Source organism: Austrofundulus limnaeus, unplaced genomic scaffold (genome assembly GCF_001266775.1).
Source record: "Austrofundulus limnaeus strain Quisiro unplaced genomic scaffold, Austrofundulus_limnaeus-1.0 Scaffold1784, whole genome shotgun sequence".
NCBI lineage: Eukaryota > Metazoa > Chordata > Actinopteri > Cyprinodontiformes > Rivulidae > Austrofundulus > Austrofundulus limnaeus.
The window spans coordinates 1-9,967 of NW_013954186.1; the positions used below are offsets into that span (position 1 = coordinate 1).

Below are 9,967 nucleotides of genomic sequence, written 5' to 3' on the forward strand. Positions count from 1 at the left end.
TGTGTGTGTGTGTGTGTGCGCGTGTGTGTGTGTGTGTGTGTGTACTTGCAGCCAGAAGGAAGCTGCTGGAGAAAGCCAGACAGGCTGGTTTGGGTGGATTCAAGGAAACAATTGGAACCAAGCCTACTGTCAGGGGGATGTGGAAACTGGGAGAAGGTGAGTTTGTGTTAGCTGCACRGTCTCAAACTCCTTTTGGGATAAAAATGTGACTTAAATCAGTTAAGACAAAAAATGTTTTGATGAGAAAACGTAACTCTTTTTAACAGGTGTGAAGGAGGAGGATGACATCTCGCGGGAAGTCCGTCCCATGGAAAGCACAGCCCGTAAAGATGTGCAGGGTGTGTCAGCATTAGCGATGGACAGAGGGGATTGGGGGGTGGAAGATGAGGAAGAAGAGGATGAGGATGAGGAGGAAGAGGAGGATGGTGATGATTCACATGATCACCAAAGTTCTCAGGAGGCGGCTATGGTTGACAAGCAGACTGGTYCGTCACTAACCAGTGATTCAAAAAGCAATAATAGTTCACGTGAAAACCTAAAATTATCCTCTCTGGTCCGACAAGAGCAGGAGGGAGATCCCGATGGTGAGCTTGAGGGAAACCCCCCAGGAGAATCCTATCCTTGTCACCACTGCGAACGCCACTTCTCCAGCAGACAGGGTCTGGAGCGTCACGTGCACATCCACGGCGTYAGCGGCCAGCAAGCACAGCTCTTTAAGTGCCGATACTGCAATAAATCTTTTGGCTCACAAGTGGGACGACGGCGGCACGAGAGAAGGCACGAAACCGCGTTGAAAAAAAGGCCCAACTCCCTGGCTGGCTCCGTCAGTCTGCTCAGCCCTATGTTGCAAACAGACTCGAGTCCCGACTGCACCAGCCCAACGAGTCACTACGCTTCCATTGGGTCCCAGTTCACTCAGAGCTCTGAGACGCAGAGAAAGGAGCTGGATCGTCCTTCGGCGTTGGATGAAAACGGCGAGTCGAAGGAACTCCATCCTTGCAAGTACTGTAACAAAGCATTCGGCACGCACACCAACATGCGCCGGCACCAACGCAGAATACATGAGAGGCACTTGTTACCTAAGGGGGTTCGTAGGAAAGGCATGCTGTTACAAGAGGCACCGGCGCAGCAGCTTGGCGAGTCCCCCAGCACCAGCCCTCCGCCCGTCTACGTGCCCAGCGCAGACACGGAGGACGAAGTCGACAGGGACGATTACACCGTTGACATATCCAAGAACATCTCCGAAAACCTCAGCTTCTACATTGACGGCAAGATCGTGTCAACGAGTGCGGTGAGCAGCTGCGAGGTGATAGAAGTGGACACGAGGTCAGCAGCTTTGTTTGGTCTGGACACGGTTATCATCGGCCCAAATCAGATCAGTCAAGCACTGAAGGCGGAGGGGAGGACGAGTGCTGCGAGGCAAACCTCCGCAAGTGAGCTGCCGGCAGCAAAAAGGAGAACGTCGACGCCCCCACTCGTTACCAGCCTTAAAGTGGAGACGGATACAGTGCCATCGCCCTCTTCGTCGACCTCTTCTAACCTGTTAGTGGGGGGGTTGTTTCAGCAAGCCACAGATTCGTCGACGCTTCAGAGGGAGAAAACGGTTTATCTCTCGCCTAAGCTCAAACAGCTCCTTCAGACGCAAGACTTTCAAAAATCAGCAATAACCCTCGTAGAAAGCCACAGGCTGGCCACCCCGCTGACAATGTCGTCACTGCAAGGGGCTGCAGGGAAATTTAAGCGAAGAACAGGCTCTCCTCCTTCTTCTCCACAGCTCAGTCCTGTGTATAAACCTGAAAGCTGTAAAGCAGAAGTCGCGAGCACACACGCCCTCAAGGTGCCAAAGCTGGAAAGCCACAGTGTGCCACCTCCTGAAAGCCTGCTGGATAACGACGATGGGGAAATCCAGAATCCCGGGAACGCAGCGCACAGCCAAGCATCCTCTAGCGGCGGAGGAAGCTCCTGTAATCAGCAGCCCTTGGATCTGTCGAACACTGTCAGCAGGAGAAGTGAGGATTTGACCAAGCCACAGGGAGATTCGGCTCTGGATTTGAGCTTGCATCGAAAGCCTGCAGCCGAATCAGAATCTAAGGGAAATTCAACGCCGCAGTCTCTAATAAAAAAGAAAAAGCCCAACACCAGCATGCTTGAAAAGGTTCTGATGAATGACTACGCTGGTCTCACACTGGCAGGAGAGGAGGGCCCCTCAATGTTGGCGAACCTGAGCTATTTCCATTCTCCATCTCCAAATGTGGCATCAGACTCCGCCCACCCCTCTCCACCCTCTCTGACCCCCGTCRCTATAAATCCCTCTTCTCCAGACGCCTGCCTTGTAACGTCCCCAACACCGCCTCCCCCTGTCCTACCCACCATCTCGTCTCCACCGACTCTGCCCAGCTCTCCTCTTTCTCAGCCGTCGGACTCGCCGCCGCTGAGACCCCTTCCTGTTCTCTCTCCAAAAATGTCCCCAAAATCGCTCGATATCAAGCCCCTGTCCGATTCGAACGAACATTTCTCTGCCGAGGAAATCAAAGACGAAGACGAGAATCATATTTCTGAGCCAGAGGATTCCACAAACACCCCACCTGAGGGTCCTCCTGATCAGTCAGAAACACCTAGTCCTCCTGAGCCTGCAGTAGATCATCCTTCAGAAGAATTTTCTCTGCCTGCAGCTTGCAACAGTCCGTTAAACGGCAGCTTAAAGCAAGACACTGTTGCAGAAACGGAGACGTCTTTAAAAACAGACTTYGCTGCTCTCCCATCCCAACCAGAAATCCCATCATCTTCAAGCTCTCCTCCTCCTCCAGCATCACTTGAGTCCTCGTCATCACTCGTTTCACAGCCTCCCCCTCAGATTACAGTTAAAGAGGAGCCTCAGCACCGTGAAGAGGAGTTGCCGCTTGTAAACCACACACCCCAGGACGCCGTCGACTCTTCTCCTCCGCCCCCCGCTCCCGAAAACCCGCCCGTGAAAACCTCCGAGAGTGAAGAGTTCGACTCGATGTACTGTAAGACGTTTGTGTGCAACGTGTGCGAGAAGCCGTTCGACTCCATCAAGGAGCTCAGCGGTCACATCGCGGAGCACGCCGCGGGCTGGCCCTTTAAGTGCGAATTTTGCGTTCAGCTGTTCAGCGACGAGGCAGTTGTGCTGGCCCACCGGACGACACTCCATGGGGTGGGTCGGATCTTTGTGTGCTCCGTCTGTTCCAAAGAGTTYGCCTTCCTGTGCAACCTCCAGCAGCACCAAAAAGATCTGCATCCGAACGAGACGTGCGCACACACGACCGTAGAGAGCGGCAAACTTAGGCCGCAGAATTACACCGATCCATCCAGGGCCAAAGAGGACGTCGGTCCCGTGTCGTCAACCCCAGAAAAAACAGATGAAAGCGCTTCACACGGTGACTCCGAGAAAGCAGAAGAGGAGACCGATGTGAATGGGAGTCATGCGGAGGACCCCAACGAGGAGCTGTACACTACGATTAAGATCATGGCTTCAGAGGGAGGGAAGCCCAAAGGCCCCGACGTCCGCCTCGGCATCAATCAACACTACCCCAGTTTTAAACCGCCCCCTTTTCCTTATCACAGTCGTTCTCATACAGGCTCTGTTGCCTCTGCTACCAATTTCACTACCCATAACATCCCGCAGACTTTCAGCACCGCCATCCGCTGCACCAAATGTGGCAACAGCTTCGATAACATGCCCGAACTGCACAAGCACATACTGGCCTGCGCCAATGCCAGTGACAAAAAGCGTTACACTCCCAAGAAAAACCCCATACCCCTCAAACAAATATTGAAGAGTCCAAACGGAGTTGCTTCACCCGCGGCGGCTCCTCTGGGCCAGGGCGGTTTTCGGAGGATGGTCCAGCCAAAGAGACTCAACTTCGGTCAAGAGACCGGCAAAACGAAAATGAGCGCCCTCAGTAAGAAGAGGAACCAGCTGGTCCAAAAAGCAATTTCACAGAAAAATAAAGCTGTCACTACTGCAAAGAAAGCTGCTGTCAAAGTGGAGGGAGAGCCAGCCTCTAACGTCTGTCCCCACTGCAATCGGGAGTTTACATACACAGCGAGTCTGACWAAGCATATGGCCATCAGCTGCCCAATGAAACCCGTTGTAGCGAAAAAGGGCAAAAAAGGTCTAGCAGAGACGAAAAAGGCGTCCGTTTCTGCGGTAGATAAGAACACAAGCAGGAAGAAAGCCCCAGACGAGGAAGTAAAAACGGAGCCAGAGGCTAAACCTCTGAAAAAGACGAGAGGTCGTAGTTCCGGTGCAGCCGACCACGAACCCTCGCAGGCCGGCAAAGGAAAGACCTCCGCTGTGGCGGGTCGGCTAAAAAGGCCCGCCTCGTTCCCAGCACCAGATCCTGCGAGCAAAAAACCCAAGAAGGGCCAAGTTCAGTCTCTACCTCCCACCCCGTCGACCCCGGACACTCCCGGTGACACAGCACAACGGCCAGCCATGAGAATGCAGCGCATGGGAAAAAAGCCAGCGGCCAAGAAACCAGCAGAGGTCCGACCGCCGCAGTTGAAGAAAGAGGCGCGGTTGTCCCCCAGAAAGAGGGGGAGAGTKGGTGGTCCGGTCACCAGGAGCTTACAGATGGCTAACAGTGCTCCTTCTGCTGAGGTGAAGACTGAGGAGCAACCAGCACAGGAGCCAAAAGACTCTCAGGTAGGAGATCCTGGATCTCTATTCTAAATGTGGATAAACACTTTGCTTTGGTGCTTTTTCTTTTGAGAAACTAGACTCCAAAACCCAAAGAAATGTATAAATTCATTCCTACTTCTTTTACTTACAGCTCATAAAGCTTTGAACACTCAGCCTGTATGCACAGCCAAAGAGACAATTTGGGGACTTTTAATCTTTAATTAAAAAGATGGTAGATTTTATTCTGACAGGTTTTTCTAAATCAGCTGACCTTGCTAATAATTACATCAGCTGTTTTGTTGTTTTATCTTTTTAGCCATGTTTAATGTCATTATGATCTTTGCCAAAAAAATAACACAACTAAGATGCTGATAATGAACAGAAGTTCCTGATTAAGGGCAGCAAATCAAGGTGAAAGGTCTTTTTGATAAAAAATAAATAGACTTAGCATTATAGATATTAATTTTTTTCGAGCATGATCATTTATTTAAACAGCACTGTAGATTGTATTCTATATGTCTTGACTATTTCAAAATGATCAAACATTTAAATAGGATAAACTCCCACAGCTTAGACTGAAACTTGAAAACAAGTTTTTACTTTTGTCTGCTGATTAATTACTCTGATTATCTCATCAGCTTTGTGTTACTGTTTGACATGTTGTGTGTTAATACAGGACTTACTAATGAAGTGAGCCATGGCGATGGCCTCGTCTTCCTCCTGGGAATATAATGTTCACCTATGGGACAACTTTCTGAACTCACTGAGGCACTGAGGACGATCTTCTCCGGTGGTTTTATTCACCTAAAAACAAATTTGCCTATCTCAGCTGCCTTTCCTGGGTTTAAGGACAGAACTCTGTTTTATTTTTATTTTTTGTAATTTTTTTTTCATCACGTTTATGGACTTAAACTGAGCCTTGAATTCTGCCAGCCTTGCAAAAACATAAAAAAGAAACAGAAACTGTAGATGACAGTGTATATGTATATACATATGTCAATGCTTGACCCAAAACAGTACGTTTAGGGCTCTAGTATTTTTTGAAAAAGCTGACATATTACAAATGGCAATCATGTATCAGTTAGGGTGAGTTAAGATGATTATTTGTTTTCATTTGTTTGTTCCGTTATTTCCCCGACTGGGTTGTTTAGATTTATGATTCTCCTAATGCATGTGCTGAGTAGAGGAAAAAACTAGATGAAGCCAGTTCCCATGTGTCTCCCTGTGGGCAGTACTACAGTTTAATCTTGATTTACAAAGTATAGATGATTTCAACTCAATTTTATGTACTCACTGTCTTGTAGGATAAATCTTTTGGCTGTTTTTGTTTGGGGAAACAAACAAAAAAAAAATCAAAACAGCAGTTGTTTACTGCAACAATTGGTCCTCAGGAACACTGTATTGTGTATGTGTGTGTGGGGGTGTGTGTGTGTGTGTGTGGTTCTGGTTGAAGGTGCAGCCAGACAGCTCCTTAATCTGAATCATGTTCATTATTATTTTTTTATTTGATTTCTGTTTTTGTTTATCAGGTGTTTGTAGCTGGTGATCCCAGCTGTAAAAATGATTGGGATTATTTCCTAATCTCCTTAAAAAATCTTCTGAGAATATGGTCATTCAAACAGCCCGGTGTTCCTATAGCACTTTAAAAAAAACAACAAAAACAAACAAGAACAAGCTGCCAAAACTTTAAGCTGGATCAGTGAAGTCTGTGTAATCAAACCGTGTGTGATGGCATGTGTTCTGATCTACGGTCAGCAAATAGTCGTTTGCTCAACTTTTTCAGTTTATATGTTCACGGATTTCTAATCTGGTTGTCTTCTTTCGGTGATTTCAAACTCATGACACGTTTTATTTTTTTTTTATGCCATAATATAAAACGTTTGAAATAAAATGTATGCAAATGTTTGCAAAGTTGTTTTATTTAGATTCAAAAGCCACACTAAATGAATCTCCACGCTCCGAGGAGAAAGTTGTCTTTGTTTGAGTTTATTTTTGGTAAAGTTGAATGATGAAAATCTCCTGCCAATGAAAAGTGTATTATTATTATTTCCAGCGCTTATTTTCTTTTTTTTTCCTCCTACATTTTACCACAGGAGGAGATAAAAACACAGGTGGGGCTTGTAGCTTGTAGCATGTTATTGGAACGTAATGAGATTTAAAATTAATTTATATTACCATGAGAAAGTTTATTCTTTGCCTTTCAACATCAAGATTATGTAATTTAGGATGAACAAAGACAAAATCCCAAATGACCTCAAGTAAATACTTTTTATTTTGCTGTARTTGACGTTATAAATAAAGTTTTTCAGTTTGTGTAAAGTTGTTGCTTCTGTTGAATTTTTAGAAATAGTTGTTGGTGTAAATGAGGTTTTTTTAATGTTCATAATTTAAGATCAAACATGTTTTTACACTTTACACAACTAAACCGATTCTGACTTGACATACCTTTAAAGCACAGATTGGTTATTTATAACTACATTAATTTGAGTTTTGATTTTGGTTTAATAGGTGGTTGAATACCTTTTTTAATATTTTTTGTTGCTCAGCAAGCTCTCACTAGGAGACAGATGCTATCACCACTGCTTGTTGCTGAAAGATATATATCTATACTTAGCACAAAAACTAATGTAATTTTTGTTTATTTCTGTAACGAGGCTTCGTGGTAATAAATCTTATACCTGGCGGGCACCTGATTGGCAGCACCTGAGGGTACCAGAAGCTCAAAACAAATGGCAACGGCAAAATACACTGTTAGGCAGAGAGGATTTGGCAATTCTTTCATGTGCACAACCCACATTCTCAGCTCTGCTGGTCATCCCACAAATGCATGTTCCTTACAAACATGGCATCGTTTAAAAGGGAAATGAACAGACTTTCAAACAATACAAGATTTATTGCCAATAAACCCAAACACAACAAACCCAAATTTATTTACTTTTTATGATAAGTTTATTTTTAGGAGTGTGTGAAGGTTGACATTTGAGTCAGCAAATTACATTTTAGACTTTGTGATTTTGTCTGGGTCTGCAGCATAACAGGGAGTGAATCACTTAAAATGTGAAATCTTATTGCTGACAGATTTGATCACATGAATTATTTCGTTGAAGTAAATTTATGTAAACAAGAGTTTAACGGTTTCATTACAAAATAGACTTAACATAAATTACCACATTATACTGTATATATATATATATAGTGAAAGATAATTAGATCACTGTCTTGTGATATGTTAGTTTTAATATGAGCACTGACCACTACAAGGACAAATGAAATGTACTAATGCATAAAATTAATGGCCTAACATTCTTTGAAGGAATGCATATCACCCTCCATCTTTTTAATCAGATCATCCGATGGGATAAAGCAGAGCATTCAGCTGAATTGCAGGGAGATGCAGTTACTCAAGGGCAAAAGCTCAGGAGTTGGACATCCAGGAGTGGGAGCGTTTCCCGATAATTATGGGAAACATGTTAAAGTACATTGTTATTGTTAATATTACCTTTTAAATTTGTTTATTTTGTTGTTTAAAATTTACAATTCATGGGCCAGAAGGAAGTCACCCATGGGACGGATGTTGCCCGCGGGCCGCCAGTTGAATAACCCTGGTGATAATGCTTATATGATCAAACTTTGTGAACTGTGTTTTGCACATGCCCTCTTACGAAACTTTGTGAGCTGTGCTAGCTCTCAAGAGTGTAGCCTACTCGGCTATACCAGATTTAGCTCAGTATCTGTGAAATTGTAGCCATGTTTGTTTGCTGATGTTGATTAGTTGTGGCCATCTTGAATTGGTTGACTGTAGATCAGTGGTCCCCAACCCCGCTGCTTGAGGGCCACTATCCTGCGTTTTTTAGTTGTTTCTCTGCTTTGCATCTGCCCCCCCCCCAACAGCACCCCTACTTTTATGTTTTTTAAATAGTTGTAATTACTAACTGTTTGTTAGTCCAAAAGCCTATTACAGCCTTCAAAATAAACATTTATTTGCCAAAAAATATATRATTGCTAATATGATCTGAGGCCCCTGAAAAACGTAGTTACGGCCCTGCATCATAGAGGCAGTCTGTCTGCAGAGTGGGCTCACTCAGAGCTTCCATCTTTCTGCAGTTCAAGTTTCTCCAGCTGATGTTTTAACACACAACAGTAAAGTTTGCAATGAATGAAAGATCTGCCAAAGTAAGTGTCCGATGTTCACTGTGTAATGACGACAGTGCTAGCGTTAGCTTATCTCCATAGCTTTGCTTACAATAAGCATGGTAACAGTTAATGAAAAGTTTAGATTAAAAACAAGGTTTCGGGTTTTTTTTTTTTGTTGCAAAAAAGCAAGGGATGAGAAGGAAGAAGAGACTGAGGGTTGAGAAAGGAAGATAGAGATACCAGGAGGGCCACATGGGTGAAGAAGCCCACTGAAAGTGCAACAGGTGAAGAAGTGAGTAAAGTTGAGGAAGGTGATGTCAGCACAAGTGGTGAAGATGAGAAGATTTTAGAGGCAGTGAGAGAGAAAGAAGACAGTGCAGAGGAAACTGAAGGAGAGAAGGAAGGCCYAGTGTCAGAGAATCCAGACAATATTCCGGTTGGACCACCTGGTATGTAGTGCAAATATATTAGATGTCTCTTTAAAAAGTTTGCTTGAACGTTGGAAAGCAATACGTTTCTGTGAGCCTTGTGCATAAAGAGTAAAATATTATAGTCAACCAAATCAAAGAATTTCAAAATTTTCAGTTTGCAAAATAATGTATTTGATGGATGGTTGTAATGTTTTCTCTTGATAATTCTTGCGGCTCTTTTCTGCAAAACAAAATTTGGATTTGTAATTATTTTGCAAGCTTTACCCCAGTCTTCAATACATGAGAGCAGCTGATTCAGTTTAAAATTAACATCCTCCTCCAGTGGTCAAACACAGAAACTACAGCTGATTCAGTTAAAAATTAACATGCTCCATTTATTTTATTTTTCCTTACTAAAATGTACTTGTTCTATATCGTCTTAAGCCCAAGTTTTTATTTATTTATTTTTTTGTATTCATGTTGCACTGATCCTTGTACCTCCACAAGTGGTTGTATTTTGTTCAAGCAGTAAAAAAAATAAAATTAAAATAAATACTGCCCTCCTGTGGTCAAACACCGAAACTACAGCTGATTAAGTTTAAAAATTAGAGTCGCCCTCCTGTGGTCAAACACAGAAACTACACCTGATTCAGCTTAATATTTAACGTCGCCCTCCTGTGGTCAAACACGGAAACTACACCTGATTCGGTTTAAAATTAATGTCACCCTCTGGTGGTTACACCCAAGAACCGCAGCTGATTTCCTCTCGGGCAGCTAT

At 44.2% G+C, this 9,967-nt stretch overlaps 1 protein-coding gene across 1 annotated transcript; it reads left to right on the plus strand.

The window, feature by feature from the left end:
* Positions 1-51: 51 nt before the first annotated feature.
* Positions 52-6,964, plus strand: LOC106536350 (PR domain zinc finger protein 2; the record flags this gene model as incomplete). The annotated part of the gene is given in 3 exon segments (XM_014033603.1): positions 52-156; positions 267-4,669; positions 5,322-6,964. Coding segments are annotated over 3 exon segments (4,440 nt in total). The 3' UTR covers positions 5,340-6,964.
* Positions 6,965-9,967: the final 3,003 nt, after the last annotated feature.